This window comes from Ochlerotatus camptorhynchus, unplaced genomic scaffold (assembly GCF_037179485.1).
Source record: "Ochlerotatus camptorhynchus isolate MF236.1 unplaced genomic scaffold, CSIRO-AGI_Acam_v1.1 ptg000357l, whole genome shotgun sequence".
NCBI classification, from domain to species: domain Eukaryota; kingdom Metazoa; phylum Arthropoda; class Insecta; order Diptera; family Culicidae; genus Ochlerotatus; species Ochlerotatus camptorhynchus.
The window spans coordinates 4,577,927-4,599,196 of NW_027040845.1; the positions used below are offsets into that span (position 1 = coordinate 4,577,927).

Sequence of the window (21,270 nt, forward strand, 5' to 3'; positions counted from 1 at the left end):
TTTAAAAAAACTCAACGTTGGGTTCTATCATTTGAGGTCCGCCGTTGAGTGAATCAGAAAAGCGGCGTTGGTTAAAATTTACTCAACTATTGAGTAATAATAAATGAACTCAAATATAAGTTTATTTTCATTAAGGTTGCTCTTATGCGCCTTTAACCATTTCAGTTTTACAAGCGTTGATAGACGAGTGGTCAACACACGGGCCCGGTAATCGCAACGTCCATGGTTCGGTTCCAGTCTGCTCCGTTTTATTATTTTTTTGTCAACTTGGTCAACGATCAGGATTACTCAAAATTGAGTTTTCTTCTTTAACTTAATTTTACCTAGCCCCACGGAAGCCACGTGATGAGTGAAAGGAACTCAATTTTGGGTACTTTTTTCTTACCGTGTTAGTAACACACTAAAAAAATAACAAATTCGCATACAAAATAATATTGACACTCCCCACCTAATGTCATTCATATTTAGCGTGTATAGTTTGTAGCGTTGCTTTCTGTAACTCTTGTTTACCTCTAGCTCTACTTTATTTTGTTCAGAGTTGAAAACACATTAAATTTGTTGTAAAAGGGTCAATTTACAATTGAAAGTAACTAAATCAGACGCCTGAGTTGCGAAAAATTTGCCAATCATGGAAATGTGCCGAGCTTGTGGTGAGAGTGGCTCCGCCAGCCCTGATGAGCGTGACAAGAACGACCAACTCACCGATATCTACTACAAGCTGACGGGAATTCAGGTTTGTGTTTTTATATGCCGCAGTTTTCAAGAGGGTTCCCGTGAAACTTTCGACTTTTCAGCTGGTCGAGATTGTCGATCCCGGTCGGCTGCTGTTCTGCAGCGGTTGCATTGTGGATCTGAACCATTTCGGTCGATTTAGGAAAAAATGCCTGGAGGTATATCAGAAACTGCAGGATATGGTAAGGATGGCATCTGGTTGGTGTTGTTGGGCAAGGGGTGATGAATGGAATATGGTTTTCTTTTGCAGAAAGTAGAAGTTTGGCAAGAGGATTCACCTGTGCCGGTTGCAGTGAAAGTTGAGCTCATAGAGGAACCTTCGGCGATTTCCGGGAATGCATCCACAGCGGTTGCTGCTGAAAACAATGATGGAGATAAGCAAAAAGATGGAAGTTCGGAAGATGATGATGATGATGATGGGGAGGACGATGATGATGATGATGATGGCGATGATGATGATGATGATGGTATTGGCGTTGGTAGTGGCGATGATGATGGTAGTGAATACGAAATCACAGAAATTGAACCGGTTAGTTTAATATTTAATTTTACTTAGATTGTTAAACCAATTATTAGACTCCATACAAGAAAGATCCCTCCCAAAAGCAGTCAGGATAGCATAGAGCAAACTCTACCGATAAATATTAGTTTAAAAAAAGCATAATCCTATGTTCAGATTAAGACGATATAACACGTTACAGGGCTATCGTGGTGACATTTTTCTTGTAAATAATTACAAGGTTTATCCACACATCACTTAGACAGTTTAGGGGAGATGAGGGTAGACAAAAGTCCACGGTCTATGTGTATTGGAACGCAGGGATCTAAAACCTCTCAAAAACTGTTTACGTAGTTTGTGAGCGGCCTGCAACATGCCACAAATACTGTACTTCTAACAGATGGTAGCAATGCACAAGTGTTATAGTTGGAGCACAGACAAACAGACATAAAACACTATCACCATCTGTTGAGCACTACACTCCACAGATGGCGGTAGTGTTCAAACGTCACTCCATAGTAACTGATCTGGAACATCCTACAACTGTACTCATTTTAGGAAACCAACAAAAAGACTACAAAGAAAGTCTCAAAAAAGAGAATCAGAAACCGTGGTGGTCCTCCAAAGCCGAAAGGTAGACCTAGAATACATCCAGTGGATCCGAACAAGAAGCCACCGATGAAATTCATCAACTGTCCTCGATGTCCTAAGAAGTTTTTCTTCGAGCATCGTCTGGAGGCTCACCTACGCGTTCATGACGGTCTGAAGCCGTTTTTGTGTAAGCTCTGTGGAAAGAGCTTCATCACGTATCGAAATATAAAAACTCATCACATTCAAAAGCATACCGATACCAAAATTAGCCTACCGTGTGGCTACCCGGAATGTGATGCAGTGTTCGCCACCAAAGAAGGGGTCAAAAGACATCGATTGCGCGTTCATGATCCGAACTACGAAATCCCGGAGCCGATTCCATTCATCTGTGACCTCTGCGGAAAATCCTATACCACAAACGGGGCTCTTAAGCGACATAAATATACCCACAATCCCGAGGAGATGCCATTCGTTTGCAGTATCTGTAACAAAAAATTCCCTACGAGAAACAAATTGCATGTCCACACGAAACGCCATCAAGGAATCAAAGACTTCTCCTGTCCGCAGTGTGGTTTACAGAAACCATCTAAAAATGAAGTGAGACAACACATCAAGAACGTGCACGAGAAACACATGCGGACGGAGGTAATTTCCTGCACCGTCTGCCTCACCGTATTCAGTTCCAAGAGTGAGTTTCATTTGAAATTTCAAACTATGGATTTAATTTAAATATTTTCTTCTTTTTTTTCTACCAGCGGCCCTGAAACGGCACATCGATGTGGTGCATATGAAAATCAAAAAATTCTCATGTTTGATTTGTGGGTTCATGTTCAGTCAGCGAGATCACCTGAACCGACACATGAAGAGTCACAAAACGCGAGATATCTGCAGTTTGCCCATCGCCAGCCATCTCCATATATCGGATTAAAATATTTAAATTGCAGCATCTTCAATATCGTTTGCTATGTAATGTTCAAATTGGTATGCGTAATAAAGTGATGACAAATTATACCGCGCTTATTGAATTTTTAAAGCATAAAGAATAAATCCCGACCAAGAATAAAAAACACCAGTTTTTGTCATTGTTATTGCTCAATTATTAGCAGCGCCTGTGGTGAAGTGGTAAGAGTGATTACCTCTCACCCCAAAAGGCCTGGGTTTAATCCCAGTCGGCGCCGCCAGGGTGTTCTGAGGCATAACATCTCTGATCACACCGTCCTTCGGAAGGGAAGTAAAGCCGTTGGTCCCCGGTTCATGAGTTGATGGGTCGATAGGTAGGGTCCAGGTGTGGGAGCTGCCTCCCTGGCGTCGGTAGCATTGGTCCTCTGCATGGAAAACAAGATCAACGGTAAAAACATTCAATTGGGTTCTTAAGGGTATTTAGGTAGATGCATATTCGTAATCTGCATTTCATAAATTTTGGTAAACAGGAACTATTTTAGCGATTACATTAGCAAAAGTCACCACCTTAGCGTACGGATTTCCGGATAAACTGACGCCGTTGGTCAAGGCGACGATGGATTGAGTGATGTGCATTGTTTGATCCGTGGTTCGAGTATCGGGAACACTCTCGAGTCCCTTTGAATCTCGAAGGGGGTTACGGCAAGGTGGACTTTCGTGTCTGCTATTTAACATCGTGTTAGAAGGTGTGATCAGAAGAGTTTGGATAAACACGAGTGGCACGATCTTCAGGAAGTCCTTTCAGATTCTTGGCTTCGCTTATGACATCTACATCATGACATGGAACTTTGAGACGATGGCGGAAACGAAGACTGAAGCTAGGCAGATTGGACTTGTCATCAACGCATCGAAGAAGAAATAAATTAGAGGAAGAGGTTCTAGGGAATACAATGTTAGCCTCCCACCCCGCGTTCAGATTGATAGTGACGAAATCGAGGGGGTCGACGTTGGGCTCACTGGTGACCGCCGAAAATGATACCAGCAGATAAATTCAAAGACGCATTATGGCAGGAAATCGTGCCTACTTTGGACTCCGAAGGACGCTCCGGTCGAATAAAATTCGCCGCCGCACGAAGTTGACTATCTACAAGACGCTGATTAGACCGGTGGTCCTCTACGGCCACGAGACCTGGACTATGCTCGTGGAGGACTAACTTGGTGTTTTCGAACGGAAGGTGTTGCGTACCATCTACGGTGGAGTGTAGATGGATGACGGAACGTGGAGGAGGCGAATTAACCCGAGGGGCACGCAATACAAAGAACCGGTGCGTTGAAGTTAAAATGCAATCAAAAGTACTTAAAGTAATTGGGTTGTTTAACTTCAAAAAATATACCGATTTTTATACATCATCTGATAGAGCTTCGTTTTCTGAGCACAATATTTTTATCAATTCCGTAGATATTTTTTTAAACCTTGTTACACCATCATCCATTGAGCACTGAAACTAATATATGCAGAAGCAACATTTCAAAAATAATTATTGAATATAGGTACTCGAACATTATTGAGTGCGTCGATTTTGGAACCGCTTCGAATATGGTGCCTCCACGGCAATTGGTTTTCGAAAGCGACCCAACAGGAACAAGAAGAAAATGCAGGCAGCGGGCAAGGTGGATCGACCTAGGGATCGACCAAGTAGAAGGCGACCTGCGGACCCTTCGCAGACTACGAGGCTGTCAACGTGTGGCCATGGATCGAATAGAGTGGAGACGACTTCTTCGGACAGCAGAGGACAACAAGGCCTTAACCTGATTGGTAAGGTAAGGTAAGAGTGAGGGCTATCCTGTCAGTTTGTTAGTTTAGCGTCAAACAGTGAAGTTCTGATTTTGCTTTAAAACTTGATTTTAAAATCGAGATGAAAGTCTATGGGTTCGTAAACAAATCGTTATGCTCAGAAAAGGAAGCTATTTCAGATGACAATGAAAACCGATAATTTAAAATTATGGAAGAAAACTCGGAAGAAAATATCAAAACTACACGGAATTAGGTCTTAGGTGCGCATCCGTCGTAACATAATCGTGTACGAAAAAAGCCCCTCTTCTTTGAATATAAGTTAGTTTTCGTTCGAACCGTTTTTCAATACAAAAAAAATGTTTAAATGAAAAATACGGTTCTAACGAAAATAAGAATATACCTCTTTACTGTATTCATGTCCTAATATACACACTTAGAAATTATCGCCGACTTCGGTAGTTTTTACCAAAATCTGAACAACTGAACTTTTCGGTAAAATTTATGCAATTTATTTCAATTGCTTTTCAGTCACTTTAAAACTAAATCTACGCTAAAATGACAAGATTTGATCGTTTAAACAAGGTTGAACATGTTTTGAAACTATTTTTTTCAATTCAATGGACTTTTAAATGAAGGTCAAAGTTTTACCAAACGTTCAGCTGTTCTGATTTCGGCAAAAATTACCGAACATGAAAACAAAATCTAAATGTGTAGATCCTCGTGTAGATCCTCTTCAATCTAATTATATCCCTCCCAGAGAGCGAACTTTATGTAAAACATTCCCAAACCTACACGGATACGAATTTTGTTCATATAAAACAAAAATATAAATGTTTATACTCTAAACATATGAATTATTCAAAGTAAATTGAAAGCATGTTTAAAACTAAAATATTTATGTTTGAATTAAATCCAAAAGCATGTTTATTTCAACAATATAGGATTTGGGTAAACGGTTTTAGCAACAATCAATACGAAACTAACGATTTTAAATTGGCTCACCACTTTAGTAGCCTATTGGTCCCAAGCAAACGATTAACGTACCCTATTCTAGTCGAAATTCTAGTACTACGCAATGTTTGTTTTGATTAGCTATGAAAGTTTGACAGATAAAATGAGGGGTTATTGGTTTTACCTATGTTTCGAGGGGTGATTCGACAAGCTTGGGACCGAAGATAGTACCAGAGGTGAGCCAAAAAGTTGAGCACGTTTCTTCGGGACCTACTTGTCTTAGAGTTACCTCTATGGTTTTAGCGTGTCATGCCTTTTTATTTCTTCGTTGTTACATTCGGAAAAGGTTGCCCCAGCTTTGCTCAACCTCAACAGAAAACGGCCATCCATTCCGAATCCATTCCGGATCCTCCTCCGATACCGAACATGAAAGAAACCGGTATGAGGACCAGTGGCAGAAGCCGAGGCAGAAACGGCAAAACGACGCCAGTAACACAAATTTGCACCGGTTCCACTGAACTGGAGCCCCCGGACACCCACCCCAACGGGTCCTCGCAAACACTTAATTTTTTTAGCCGAGATTCCAACAGCCGAGTAGTTCAGTAATTTGTTTTGCTGAGATTCAGTAAAACAATTGCCGAGACTCAGCTAACAAATAACATTTTGCTGAGATAATCAGCTAACAAACAGATATTTTGCAGAGATATCAGCAGAAGTAAATGTCGAGGTAATCCGAGGGGGACGACTCTATCTACGATGCAAAAAAGATTGTGTTTTGCTGTGGTTAGCTGCGCGCACACTGAGTAGATAAAAAGAAGATTCATGACGATTCTGAAGATTTCCTGCAAAAAGATGATGAGCGATGCAAGTAGATGCGACAAATGAAAGAAGATTTTTCGAAGATTGATTCGCTAGTGTGAGATTTGTTGAGCATCTAAACTTGAGATTTAGATGTGTCGCCCCCCTCGAGGTAATCGGCTGTTGGAGATTTTACCGAGCTAGATTTATGGTGGTAAGCTCCAACCGGTATTATCCTCGGATTAAATCTCGATCAAGAATGTCCGGCTGGTTTGATGTCGACATCAGCATTAATCAACATAACTCTGAGCAAACATTTTTCAGATCATACAAACAGGGACGGTATTAAAAGTTAATCCGAGTTGGAGCTTACCGCCATTAGTGTGCATCCCGGACCAGGACTCCACACGCTAACTTGAAAGTACTCATTAATGAGTAAAAAAAGACCCATTTTGAAGAAAAGTGGCTTAACTCATTAATGATTAAACAATTTTACCCATTAATGAGTATCTGTTACCCATTAATGATTAACAATTACTCATTAATGGGTAACAGATACTCATTAATGGGTAAAAATTTTACTCATTTAATGAGTTAAGCCACTTTTCTTCAAAATGGGTCTTTTTCAACCATTAATGGGTACTTTTAAGTTAGCGTGCAATACCCACAGGTCACCCTTAATCGCACCCGAAAAAGAGCAGGAATTAAGATGCCCTGCCCGAAGATCTCTTTTTTTCATTTCTTTGCATACCGTTTTATTTTGTTTTAACCTGCACTCAACTACTAAAATAATTCCAAAATATGTATGTTTATTTTAAACATGAGAAGCATGTTTAAAATAAACATATTTATTATTGTTCGCATAGCTGTCAAACCAAACAAAAATAAATACGTTTATTTTCAACACGAATATTTTTGAAATAAACGTAACATTATTTTTATTTTAAACATTGATTTCCCCGAGGATTTCAAGAGCAAATTTTCATTACGTCCAAAGTAACAAAGGTAAACAAAGTCGAGCTATCAGTGTCAATCGATGCTCCTGCTATTACACTATATACTGTCCGAATATAGGATGACATCCCATTTTTAAATATATTTACCAGTCAAATTGCTTTTTGACGTAATCACCTTCCGATCAAACTAGTTTTCGATGTTACTTAAGTCACCCGATTTCTATGGAGATGCCGTTTGCCTTAAGTAACAGCGCTGAGAAACCCGTGAAAACTGTACGTTCGTCGTTTCGCTTTCTCATTATTAAAGTGAATAAATCGAACTGTTTGTTGCTAAGATGATTTCGGTGGTCCTAAAATGATGAATGGGCTGCACGTAAGGAGACGTAATTGATAATTCTCCCGAATATCCTGGAAAATACACTTTGACTTAAGTAACAATAGGGGCCACCAAACGACGTATAATAACTTTTGACTCAAAAACCAGTATTTTTTAGCATGAAGGCTAGCGATTTGCATTTGTATGATTAAAACCCTGCTAAATATGTCAAACATTGCTATCAATATGAAATTATATGTGTTTAATTGGAAATAGGAATAACTTTTCGGTCATCAAAACAAAACTTTAGTTTTCTCGGATTGGTGCGAATGTTACTTACGACATAATGAAAATTTGCTCTTGATTTCACATGACTTCAAACATGGAATACGTTTTAAATCAAGCTAATTTATGTTTGTGGCCAGAACAAACTGAGTTTACGTTTAAATTTACCTCAAATATTTTTGTTACGACGATAGTTTTTTCTGCGTGTAGCATTAACGAGTGGATTATTTTGACAATTATCATTATTATTCACGGGGCTACACCATTTGGCATAAGGTCTGTTGGCAGCGGACAGCACACGCCCTTTTAAAATGCACAGCCCTGCCTCCACCGTGCACTGATTCAAAGTGACAGCAGAGCTGTCCGTCAACGATTGTGAGTATACTCTTACCATTACGGCAACGTCGAAAAATTTGCTCTTCCAGCAAATATAGACATTTTCTTATGGGAATTTTCGGTGGAGTGAAAGGATAGTACAAAGTCCGCCATGTTTCACGCACAGTCTGACGTTTGCTTATGGATTTTCTCATAGGAGTAAAGAGCTACAGAGTCACCGTCAACGCCAATAGAGATCTAAGACCAGAAGGTCCCGAAGAAACGTGCTCAACTTTTTGGCTCAGCTCTGGTACTATCTTCGGTCCCAAGCTGATCGATTCACCCCTCGAAACATAGGAAAATCTGCTAACCCCTCATTATATCTGTCAAATTTTCAAATTTCGAATCAAAACAAACATAGTGTAGTAGTAGAATTTTGACTAGAATGGGGTACGTTAATCGATTTGCTTGGGACCAATGTAGAGTCCAAAAATGACCGCTGCGTAGGCTATACATGTACTTCCACTTTGAATTTTCAATTGCGCAAATCTCGGAAATCATTGCCCAATTTCACCTGAAATTGCTACTTCATGTATGCTACAGTGCAGCAAACTCGAAGTAACAATTTGAATGTTGCACATGTCGTAGAAGCTTATACACTGAAGTCTTTTTTTACACGGTTTTTTTACGCGGTTTTTTTACACGGTTTTCCACGATTTACACGGTACGTTTTTAACGATTTCTCGACAACGATACAACCTATCGACTTGATTCCAATCACATTATCCGTTTCAAGCTATTTGTAATCAAATGGCATACTTAAAAAAAAAAATCACAATTTTTGGTGTAAATACAGAAATTTTTAAAATATGTCTATATGGACCATATCATGCTTTAATTACAAATGGCATCAAAATCCGATTTTTTAAAAACATTTAAGCATGCGAAAAATCAAAATCTCGTAGGTTACGTTACGTTAACTGAGTGTATTTGTGCATTTAATGTTTCGAAGTGGTTACGAGAATAATACCAACAATCAATACGAAACTAACGATTTTAAATTGGCTCACTACTTGACTAGCCTATTGGTCCCAAGCAAACGATTAACGTACCCCATTCTTGTCGAAATTCTACTACTACACAATGTTTGTTTTGATTAGCTATGAAAGTTTGACAGATAAAATGAGGGGTTATTGGTTTTTCCTATCTTTCGAGGGGTGATTCGACAAGCTTGGGACTGAAGATAGTACCAGCGGTGAGGCAAAAAGTTGAGCACGTTTCTTCGGGACCTTCTAGTCTTAGAGTTACCTCTATGATAATACCCTGGACATACTATGGCTTATATCATGTAATATAGGATTTCCAGTGAAAACTAGATGTAAGAGTGCTCATTGCAAGCCAGCCTATATTACATGATATAAGCCATAGTCTGTTCGGGGTATAATACCCTGGACAGACTATGGCTTATATCATGTAATATAGGCTGTCTTGAAATGAGCAAATCACCTTCAATCTTTTGTTTCCACCGGTTGGTATAACGTAATATTTGAACGACATTACATTTTAACCGTTCGCTTCTAAACCCCGGTCGGGGCAGCCGCAAGCGTTTGTTCCCATCGCGGCATCGTGCGCATTTTCCCAAACTGTAAAAAAAAAACGTCCGCGCCCGGCGTCGTCTTCGTTGCCAGTTTTGGCTTTTGGGGATGCCAGAAACGTCAAAAAGTGGACTCCTTTTCTCACAGCTTCGGGTTCGCTTTTTCCCAGTCGCTTTTGCATCGAGGAGACGTCGTCGCGTTCGCTCTGTTTGTTCGTTCGCATCGCAACTCATTTTCAAGCATTTCTAGCACCACACATCGAACGACGACGGCGAAAGAAGTGAAGCATTCCCGGGCGCACAGTTGTACAGTGTGAACCACGGTTCGAGTTTCGATTGATTTTTTTCGTATTTTTTATTTCTTCAAGATTTAATCATAAGCGTGGCTAGCCAGGGAATAAAAAGGTAATTTTCGGTGTGAAATTGGTGTTATTTTGTGGCCAAAGTGGGTATCCGCTGAAAGTGGTTGAGGCGGTGGCCGTTTTGAACGTGGAATCGGCACGAATCGGGCCCGGCCGAGGCGAAAAATGCCATTCGAAAAGTTCCCGTTCCGTCTCCGTGTGTCGAGCTGCAAGCGAGGGTAGTCATTTTCCATCATCAACCATTTTCAGTGAGGTGCTGTCAGAAAAAAAGTGAAAAAGAAGTTCGCCTACTGCTGGCGACGGCTGGAAGTGGAATTCGCTTCCGGACTGGGATTGGGATGTTTGGATGACGTTGATTCTCGTTTCCACCGGACCGGACAGCTTGACGAAGGGTGCGATTTTAATGAACCTGTTTATCCTTTTGCGTTTCCAGGAAAATGAGTAGCTCCGAGGAGGTTTCTTGGATTTCTTGGTTCTGCGGACTTCGTGGCAATGAATTCTTCTGTGAGGTGAGTTTATTCGCATTTAGTCGGTAGTTTCAGTGATAGTTTCGGTGAGAAGGATGAAAATGGAAGTATTGGAGATGATTAGTGTAACCTGATAGCAGACGGCAGTAAATGCTAATGGCCGGCAGTAATGTAATTTTGTGTACCTCGTCAGACAACATCGTAGTGATGTATGATTTTCGTTTTTCTATCAATATTTCTTCTAGTCTGTTGATCAAATGGTGTAATTTAATTGTTTTTGAGAAGATTGTTTCAATATTTGACGCGTTCGTTAATATGACTTGCTTAATAACGAGAAAATTCTGGCCAATTAACACTTGCATCACTGGAACATTGGCGTTTTTAATTAATACCGTAGTGTCTTGATCTTTGAACAGACTTAATTAATTACCTTACCATGAAGTCTGGATGGGTACTAGGGTGGCAAGATACTCACGATCAGCCAGTGAAGTTCTTTGTAGATAAAGTTCATGACTATGGTCGCCATAGAAAATGTCCAAAGAAAAATAAATCTCAGCGGATTTCGACAGGTTTGAACCCGTTTAATATGACCGAAAGGTTTATGCTGGACACACATTTATTTACTAATTGATTACCCATGCAAGTAATACCCCCTATTCTGCATTCCGTTCGAAATGGATTTCCCTTACATAAAAAATGGATGAGAAATCCGTTTCGAATGGAATACGTAATAGAAGTGAATGAGTATTTCATGTGAGTTTTGCAATTACACACAATGTGTATTTCTTATAGCAAAACTTGCCATGCCCATAGTTCACTTGTGAAAACAAACACACACACCCAATTTCCTTGTAGATCACCCTACATACTGCCAGGTTCCGTGACTTCCGATAGTTAAACTAGCTATTAGAACAGGGTGGCAACTACCTGGAAAACCTGGAATTAACAGGGAATTTGAGAAGATCTGCAAAAATCCTTGAATTATCAGGAAATTTCGCCAATTTGTTTTGAAAACTGTGTTCAATCGAGTTTATGAATCTGTTTCTATTGTTCATTAATTATATTTTCTAGTTCCAGGGTCCTTAAAGTTCATGAACTTATAATTTTCTGTGGATCATAAATTTCCTAAAAAAGCTTCAGTATTAAAAAAAAAAATCTTTATGTCCGAGATGTTTAAAGTCCCAGAATCATGTAAATATAAATTGTTCTGCGTTAGAGATCTTTGAAAGTCCAACGAATATTAAAAAAAAATGTGAATTCACTATTCTTAAAGTCACAGAATCTAGAAAACATTTCATAGATCGAGTACTCAGCGATGTTTTAAATCGTATTTGTTCTTGTTATTTTTTTTTAAATAAGCAGCTTAGTGATTTACTGAGAAATTTGAAATTTGCATATTGATCTAAGAAACTGTTTCCAAAATACGCAAATATGATTTCAATTTTTCGTCTGACAGAGATGAACAAAAGTAGAACAACCTGCGGGCCGGATGCGAAGACTTTTTCTAAGTTGGTTGCGGTAACCATGACTGCCCCTCACTCCAGAAGGCCTGGGTTCAATTGCAGTCGGCGGCGCCGTCGGGATTTTCTGAGGCATAACATCTCTGATGCCTTTCTTCGGAAGGAAAGTAAAGCCGTTGTTCTCCGGTTCATGAGTTTGTTGGTTCGATGGGTGGGTCCATGTGTGGGAGCTTGCCTCCCTGGCGTCGATAGCATTGGTGGCATCAGCACGGAAAACAAATCAAAAGGAAAAAAGGTATAGTGAACAAATTCCCAGGAATCCAAAAAAAAACAGGATTACGATTGATGGATAGAAGAAATTTTCAAGGATTTAAGATGAGAGTCTCAAGATGATTCCAGACTTCAAATGTTCGAGAAATTTTCAGGATCTAGATTATTTTCAGAGAATTTTTAAATTCCGTGGAGAACCAATTTAAAATTCTAGCGATAATTTAAAAATAATTCTGTCGAAGATTCTTAGAGAATATCGGGGAAAGTTCTGAGATGAATTCCTAGTGTTACAATACTAACAACATTCAAACAGAATTATCGACGCAAGCCAAATGTTTGGGGGTAATTTTTGATCGAAAACTCAACTGAAATGCCCATCTTGAGCACGCTATCAACAAAGCAAAGAGTACTCTTCGGGATGTAGAAGATCATTTAGACTAAATCAAAAAATGAACCACATGTATCCTTAGTATTTGCTTAGCAAAACTCGAAAATTTATTATGACTAGCTAGCTCTTCAATAACAGGAGTAATGCGAAGCGCACCCTCAAAGGCCGGGAGCGCCGGAATATCGAAGGTGAACAGGTGGGACAGGATGGACCCTTGACCGTTCTATCCGAGATAAATTATTAGGAAGATTGGAAGATCGCATCCTTGTACCTTGCACACCAACTCATCATGCCAGACATTGTAAAACGCTCGACCTTTCCGGCAAATCCAAACTGCTCCTCGAGTACGATGAGTTTTTATTCGGTAGCCGTTAAGACGGCAAAATACTACTTTTTCGAACAGCTTGGATAATCCTAAATCCTAATTGGTCTGGTTTCCATGTTTCCGGATGGGTATGACTTTTGTTGATTTCCAACACGAGTGCCAGGTGATGGTAGAACCTCTTGGAAGGATGAATAAAGACAACCGTAGGTGTCGAGTGCCTAATGTAAACTGGGTTTATTAATAGTAATTTATTATCTAGACTACTGTGATTGGAATCTTCAGTCGAATTGCTTCAGCTTTCTCCTTCACTCAATCTTCTTCTGCAACGGCTCTAGTTTGACTCTTGAAGGGTTACCACACAAACACCTCGGCGGGCTTGGCTAAGCAACGGCCTACCAGTGAGGGTGGGTCATCCAACGACCTCTTTCGATGGCTAGCTCGATCTGGAGGACTATACTTAGTCTCAAGGTCGGCTGGTGTAGATTTACTGGACTAATCAGGACTCGTATAGTGTGGTATAATTGAATAAAAAGCTAATGATTGACATTCGTATTCTTCAGTTCCCTAAATTTTACATGCTGTGTGCATGTGTGTGGTGTGTAGTGTGTTCGTTTAAACTATACCTGGCTGGCCGGCAACTGCTGAACCACGCTGGGCGGTAGTGGTGGTGATGGTCTCGAAGATGATGGTTAGCTTGATGGTGGGAAACGTGGTGGTGATTGGGTTCGAGAAGGACGACGATTACCGTGGTGATTGGACGCCGGTAAGGGCGGCGATGATGCTATCAATCGCCGACAATTGCCGGTGATGATCCGTGGCGAGAGTAGGTTCCAGTTACTCACTACTATAGCCCCGGTAACCCGATTGGTAACGAAACTGGGTCCGTGGGTCTGACAAGGCAATCCCCTGGTCTGTGCAACGAGGACCAGATCTCTCTTGCTGAACCTCGTGGAAGAGCGAAGTGAGTTCTTCAAAAAACGAAACGGTCCCAGACAGCTTATTCGGAGCATTCCAACGTTATCTGGTTTTTCTTTAATTTTCACCAACTATTGAAATTTAATTCGCTTCTACTCTCTTCTCTGATAACTTGGCAAGTGGAGTACATCCCTTTGTTAATAACTTGTCCCTTTCCTGTTGGTCTTCTCTTGTCCTTTTCTTCTAATTTATTCACTGAACTATCAAGGCTTGTGCACAATGGATAAGTTTTCAGGTTTTTTGACAGTTAGCCCATGCATTATCTGTCAAAAAACCCGGAAACTTATGCATTGTGCGCCAGCCTTTGCTTCGATTCAGATTCCAGCAGTTGGTAGTGTATTGTGTACTAAACCTAGTCAGCGTCGCTTCTAGTGATCCTGCAACTCCTAGCTTAAATTTCAAGTCGGCGTTAGTGTGCGTTTGGCTTCCGTCCAGTCTGTTTCGGTGGGATGGCTAACCTTGCGTTCCAGAATGGATGCGCTAATTAGCGGCTAATAACAATGTCGGGCCTCGTATTCACCGCAATACACAACAAAGCTTTGAAACTCCGAGCTCCGAGCTCCGATGCATCGGATCCTCCTCCGTTTGTTGTAGATTCGGATATCCGGGGTCCATTAAGACGGCTTCGCTTTGTCTTGTCCAAACTTAGCTGCTTCCCTCCGGATGTAAGCGCTCTGATTCAACAGGAACTGGCCACTTTGCGTTCTCTGATTCTGAATACACAGGTAGTTAAATACTGCTCCAAAACATGTGATTTTGAAATGTCGCTTCAAAAATGTCGTATTCTTCGTTGTGCATCAGCACATCGTCTACATAGAGTAAGACGAAAGACTTCTTTCCGTGGCATGTTCTCATGTAGAGACAAGGATCGGATTCGTAAAACTCCCACTCTTCCCGCCTGCTTCAAACCATACAGGCTCTCTTTCGCGAACGGCAGACATCATTCTTGGCACCGGACGTTAATCCAGCAGGCTGCTTCATAAAGATCGTCTCGAACAATTTGCGTGCTGCACTATGAGGATCCGGCGTGCAGCGATACTCAGGAGGGCTTTGCAACCGGTGCAAATACCTTGTCATAGTCTGTTCCATACTTCTGGTTGTAACCTTGGGCAACCATACGGGCTTTGTACCGTATTATGTTATACCGTTACCATCAAGTTTCTTCTTAAAAATCCCACTTGCTTCCGATTGCCTTCCTGTCTGCAGGAAGTCTGACGATTTCCCAATTTGACATTCTCTCGAAGCGATTCGATCTCCTTCTCCATTGCTCGTTTTCGGGGCAATTCATGGCTTCCTGGTAGGAACTTGGTTCATTTCGATGTTCATGATAACGACTCGGCGGTACACCTTTGCACGGTCGGACCGTCGTGGAGTGTCAACATCATTCTCTGTCCATGGGTTGAGCGCCGTCTGATGGTTCATGTGGCAATACCGCTGGTGAATATCGGCGATGATGAGATCCGTAACTGGATGACGCTTGGGTAACAATATCGGGCACTTCGTACACTCTTCCACAAATTCGCAAGCGTCTATGCGACCTCTCATATGCAGCAATCCATCAACGTCGAGAAACGGGCTAAGTTCGTACAGTGAACTACTTTTCGGCAACATGTTCTTCCAGGGCATTGGTTTCGGTTTCTGCATGATTTGGAACTCCGTTGCAAACTCGGAATCCTGAACAAACTTGAGTATGGTAAACTCCGCCTCCTTCAGCTCATCTTGAGTTAGTGGACCGGCTACGATCGGCTTCTTCGATATCCTCTTGCGTAGATTCGCTGGATATCGTTTCACGAAGGCCACGTGACGCAGCAGACGCTTCCATCTGGAAAAGTCCTCTCACCTGAACAACGCGCGTTCTACGAAGTGGTGGAGCACACGCGGACGTTTTTCTTCTGTAGTTTGATCGAATTTTGACGCAGCAACAGGCCATTGCTCTTTCGGACCCCACAAGAATTCAGGGCCACGAAACCAACCACTAGTAGGAGCAAAATCCGGTAGCTTTTGCCATTTCGTGGCATCGTCCGCGACGTTTAGTTTCGACGGGATCCAGTTCCATTCATTTGGTTCCGTCAACTCCAGCATTTCACTGATCCGCACCGCTACGAACTGGTTATATTTCCGGTGATCGGAGTTCAGCCAACAAAGAACGTCGCGTGCATCTGTCCAGAAAAACCGTTGCACAGGTGTTAGCTTGTGTCACTCCATGATCTTGTTCGCCAGTCGTGCTCCGATAACTGCTGCCTGAAGTTCCAGTCTGGGAATCGATACAAATCGCAACGGAGCAACTTTTGTCTTTGCGCCGACTAGTGCATATTCTACTATGCCTTGCTCCTCGATCCGCAGATAAGCAACCGCAGCAAACCCGTTTTCAGATGCATCCACGAACACATGAAGCTGAATCACATTTCGCTCTCCAATGCCCGTCTTCATCCGGTAACACCTGGGCACGCTAACAGTCTCCACTTGCGGCAAAACTCGCAACCATGTCTGCCCTTTCTCCCACTGTTCGCTCTTGATTGGTTCGTCCCAATTAACACCGCTGCGCCAAATTTCCTGAAGTAGTATTTTCAGGAACACCAGGAAGTTCGCCAGCAATCCTAGGGGGTCATAGATCATCATCAGTGTACTCAAGATCTGCCTCTTTGTTGGCACGATATGACCCTGAAGAAGATCAGCGTTAATCCTTGGGGATACTTTGAAGGTAAAGGTGTCGGTAGCGGTGCACCACCACAAGCCAAGAACTTTCTCCGTCCCCATCTCGCTGGTCAGATTCAAGCTTTTCTCGCCTGGCTTGGCTTCCAACTCCCGCAGCACTCGGTTTGAGTTCGACAGCCAGTTGCGAATTTCGAACCCCGCCTCTGCGTGGACAACCCGGACATCTTTCGCTAACTTTATCGCCTCTTCTTCCGACTCGACGCTAGAGAGCATATCGTCGACGTAATGTTCCTTGACTATTGCCTCAGCTGCCCTCGGAAACTGCTCCTGGAAACGTTGCGCATTGTGGTTCTTGACATACTGCGCACAGCTAGGTGAACACGTTGCTCCAAATGTCATGACCTTCATCACATAAACTTCTGGACTACGGCCTGTGTCACCGTTCCGCCACAGGAACCTAAGGCACTGTTGGTCGATCCAGTTCATTAGCACCTGCAGAAACATTTCCCGAATATCTCCCGTAATGGCAATCCGGAATTCCCGGAAACGGTACAGCACGGACAAAAGAGAAGTCAGTAGATCCGGACCGGTGAGCAGGAACGAATTCAGTGAGACTCCCGCTACCTTCGCAGCCGCATCCCAAACTATGCGCATCTTCCCTGGTTTATTCGGATTAACCACCGGGAAAATTGGCAGATACCATACGCGTGGGAATTTCTCGGCCAGTTGGCTCTCTGTCAGCTTCTCGATGTATCCGGATCGCTCATAGTCCCGAATTTTTTCCTTCAGCGCTTCGGCCAGTTCAGGGTCCCGCTGCATTCGCTTTTCCAAGCAAATCAGTCGTCTCATAGCCATCGACTTGCTGTCTGGCAGCCGAACATCATCGTTCCGCCAAAGCAATCCCGTCTCGTACCGCTTACCTTTAACGTGAGTGAGCAACATCAATAGCTGCTCCGCTCGCTCGTCATCCTTTGATAGAAGTGGCCTGATAGGGCGCACAGCTCCTATGTTGTCCAGCAAGAAGTACTCTTTCACCGTTTTATGCAGCTCCGCATCGTTACGCTCACAACACGGGCACACGTTGAAACTGTGATATGCTGTGAAGCCTGACACCGATTGGGTTGTTACAGCGCAGGGTCCAAATACTATCCAGTCCAAGCGTGTTCTGGTAGCAATCGGCTCGTTCTTCTTCCCCTCTTTGCTGTCTAACGCGTGTCCCAAACTACAGTTGTCCATTCCGATCAGCATCCTCGGTGCGACTTCGCGATATGAGTCAGCCGGCACGTCCTTCAAATGATGATAGCGACACGCCAATTTTTCCATCGCAAGAGCTTGCCGTGGTAAAGCGAGACTTTCAACGGTATGTACCTTGGGAATCCAGTGCATCTTTGTATCGTGTATTCCTGATATCTCCAATGCCAGTTTAACGGAGTTCATTTCCTGACGTTGCTGGTCGGCTGTCCATCCAAGACACAATGGATACGGTTCACCCTCAAGACCTAGTTCACTCAGCAAACTATGTTCCATCAATGTTGCCGACGAGCCATCATCTAGAAAGGCAAATGTACGAACAGATTTTCCACGCCCATGAAGGAGGACTGGAACGTATCGAAACAATACCTTACCGACGTTGCTTACGTGCGTGTTGCAGGTTTCAACTGGTGCCTCAACATGAGGAGTCGATCCTCCAGAAGTTTCTCTTTGCTGATATCTGGAATCGTCGTGTAACAGCTCATGATGCATGTATGAACAACCATTTTTTCCGCAAGCTTGCTTTACCGCACACGCTCCGAAATGCTTCGCCAGACACTTCCGGCACAACTTGTTCTGCTTCAGCGCTGCCCATCGCGCTCCGATGTCCAGTTCTTGGAACTTCTTACACGATCCCACACTGCTACATCCTCCGTGACAAATGACACACTGCTTGATCGCTGGCTTCGGCGTTTCCCTAGGAGGATTCGCTGACGCTAGACTATACCTTGACTCGACATGTACGTGTACTTCCTCCTTTCGAACACGCTTCTCAGGTTTGCCAACGTAGGTGCAGAATGATGACGGAACCGTTACTGCGCATGCAGCTTCCACGAGAGTTCATAACCATTCACTGAAGTCCGATAGCGTAACCGCGTTCAGTGTTTGACGGTGTCTCGCCCAGTCGAGCTTGACAGTTGGCGGCAGTCTCTCGACAAGTTCTTGAAGAAGTGCCACGTTGCATAGATGCTCGTTCAACCCACAGGCTACGATCGTAGCGCACATATTCTGGACTGCGACACCGAAATCGATCAGAGTTCCAAGCTTCTCCGTCTTTGGTGCTGGCATTTCCCGAATCTTGCATACTAGCGAGTTGACGATCACTTCCGGCCGACCATACAACGTACGTAGAGTGTTGATGACGCCGTCGAGCCCTGCTGAATATAACAAACGACTTCGCACTGCATCAAGAGCCTTCCCCCTCAAACTGCGTTGGAGTCGAAGTAGATTTTCCTCCTCACTGAAACCGCACATTCTGGTGGTACTCTCATAAGTGGCGATAAATAAAGGCCACTCTTCAGGATTACCCGAGAAAGTGGGCAATTCCTTCGCCACTGCATGCCTTGCGGCAAGTTGACTTCTGCTGAGTTCATGAGAGTCGTTCAATCAGTCATTCCTTGTTGGGACAGGTTCTCTGACGCTATTTTCCATCACCCTCAATCGATCCTCAATACGCTTTGTTTCGAGATTTTGCTTTCTCGCCATCTCTTCAAGCTGCTTTTCCATCCGCTCGAATGCCTTACACACGTCACCAGCTGCTATGTTTTCTCCTTCTAGCACTGTTGAATTCGCATTCGGTGGAGGAGCAACGGTTAGAATATTCAACTCTTCTCGAATCTGCTGCTCCCTTTTCTCCATACGAAGCTGGAATTGGTACTGCAAATCGTTAACCGCATTCTGCATCTCGCGATCTTTCTCAAGAAGCAACTTCTCGTACGCCTGCTGCTGTTCATCGAACCTAATCTGCATCTGATTCATTCGTTTCTGGAACTCCTTGAGTAGCTCATTTTCCTTTTGGTTGCTATGCGACGTTTGATTCTCTCCACCTGGTACAGGTTCCGTGATGATGATCGATGGGTTCTGAGCTGCTCTTTCAGCTTTGCATGCTGAACAACTCCAATCCTTCTCCTCGATTCCTTCATCAACATCCACGCACTTAAAGTGGTACCACAGACCACAGTCGTCACAGCACACCATCCGGCTATTGTCAGGATCCTTGCACACAACACAACTCACACCCGGCCTGGGGCCTTTTGTTCGATGCACTCTCGGCATAGTTCAAACAGCCTCCCCGATCGCGATTAAACGGATTTTTTAATAATGTTGCGAGATTGACGAAAAGAGACAGTTTCCGGTTTTGTGAACGTTATATTTCAATAACAGTAACGTTAAAAAATCCCTAACGGAGAAAACATAATTGTACAGTAGCATAAGTTTTGTTGTACGTAGTAGTTTAAGGTTAAATTATCTACGTGGGTTTATGTTTAGCATTACGAGTTTTAACATCGTTTACTTTAATTATGTTTAGGATATTCGTTAGATAGTGCTTTTAATTTGCATCTACTTGTTTAGTACTTACGTTTAGTGTTCTTCAGTAGTTAATTCTGTCCGTATTCGCAACATCCGTACTGTTCATCAATTATGTGTAATAGCTGTGTGAAATTGTCCTAGGGTTAGGTTAACTTATTTGCATGGTTCATTAATATTCGTGTTTACCTGTTTTTGTGTACAATTTGTGAAACATTAAATAGAATATGTAATTTGCCACTAGCGTAGATAGTATTAAGCTAAATTAAGATACAATATTACAATAAAGTCTAATTTTAATTTTAATGCCAATCTGCATTTCTCACCTTTGCACTGTCACTCGCACATTGAATGTTTTACCTTTTGTCCCGATATCTGTACCGGCCACATGCTGACGTTTTAGACGCAGCGGCTCACCGAAAGTGGGGTAACGACACGGCAGCCCAAAGTTGTTGGACCCAAGGTGCGATGCAAACGAAGGTTGCGACATGAGGGGTTCGTGGATTTTCCTATGTTTCGAGGGGTGCATCGATTAGCTTGGGACCGAAGATAGTGCCAGAGCTGAGCCAAAAAAGTTGAGCTCGTTTCTTCGGGACCTTCTGGTCTTAGAGTTACCTCTATGGTAATACTGCATCACGGCTAACAGTCAGTGGGTCGTTCTCAGGATCCATGAAGCGATACACCTTGTACTGTCCAACGAACAGCAGCTTTCTTGCAGCCTCTAGTTTGTACCTATTCTTGATACCGAAAATCTTCAAATGACTTAGATCCGGCTACGATCCACTCCGCTTTTCGATCGGAGTCTTTTGCGAAGCTTTGATTGGCAAACGGTTCTGCAAGTAATTAACCGTGTTGACAGCCCAGTACTTCAACAGTCAACGTGAATCGATGATCATGCAACGTGCCATCTCCACCAGTGAGCGATTCTTTCTCTCCGATACACCGTTCTGTTGGGGGGTATAGGCAACGATCAACTGCTGCTTTAGATTCCTTCTTCTTTGCAGATTCTACCTAACACGTCGTTTTGGAACTCGCCACCTAGATCCGAACGGATGGCTTTGGGCGTTCTGCCAAACAG

At 42.8% G+C, this 21,270-nt stretch overlaps 2 protein-coding genes across 4 annotated transcripts in view; both read left to right on the forward strand.

Moving 5' to 3' along the window:
* The first annotated feature begins 503 nt into the window (after positions 1-503).
* Positions 504-2,823, forward strand: LOC135709299 (zinc finger protein 236-like). Its single transcript, XM_065231606.1, has 5 exons — positions 504-733; positions 795-914; positions 983-1,261; positions 1,790-2,510; positions 2,578-2,823. The coding sequence occupies exons 1-5, from the start codon at positions 629-631 to the stop codon at positions 2,748-2,750; spliced, it is 1,398 nt and encodes a 465-aa protein (XP_065087678.1). The 5' UTR covers positions 504-628; the 3' UTR covers positions 2,751-2,823.
* A 7,085-nt stretch (positions 2,824-9,908) lies between these two features.
* Positions 9,909-21,270, forward strand: part of CkIIbeta (casein kinase II subunit beta) — a 46,169-nt gene continuing 34,807 nt past the window's right edge. The window contains exons 1-2 of one of the 3 annotated variants that reach the window (XM_065231570.1): positions 9,909-10,137; positions 10,528-10,603. In XM_065231570.1, coding sequence (XP_065087642.1) covers positions 10,532-10,603 — 72 coding nt within the window. In that variant the 5' untranslated portion in view covers positions 9,909-10,137; positions 10,528-10,531. The remainder of the gene's footprint in view (positions 10,138-10,527; positions 10,604-21,270) is intronic. The other 2 variants (XM_065231571.1, XM_065231569.1) reach the window with 2 other exon arrangements.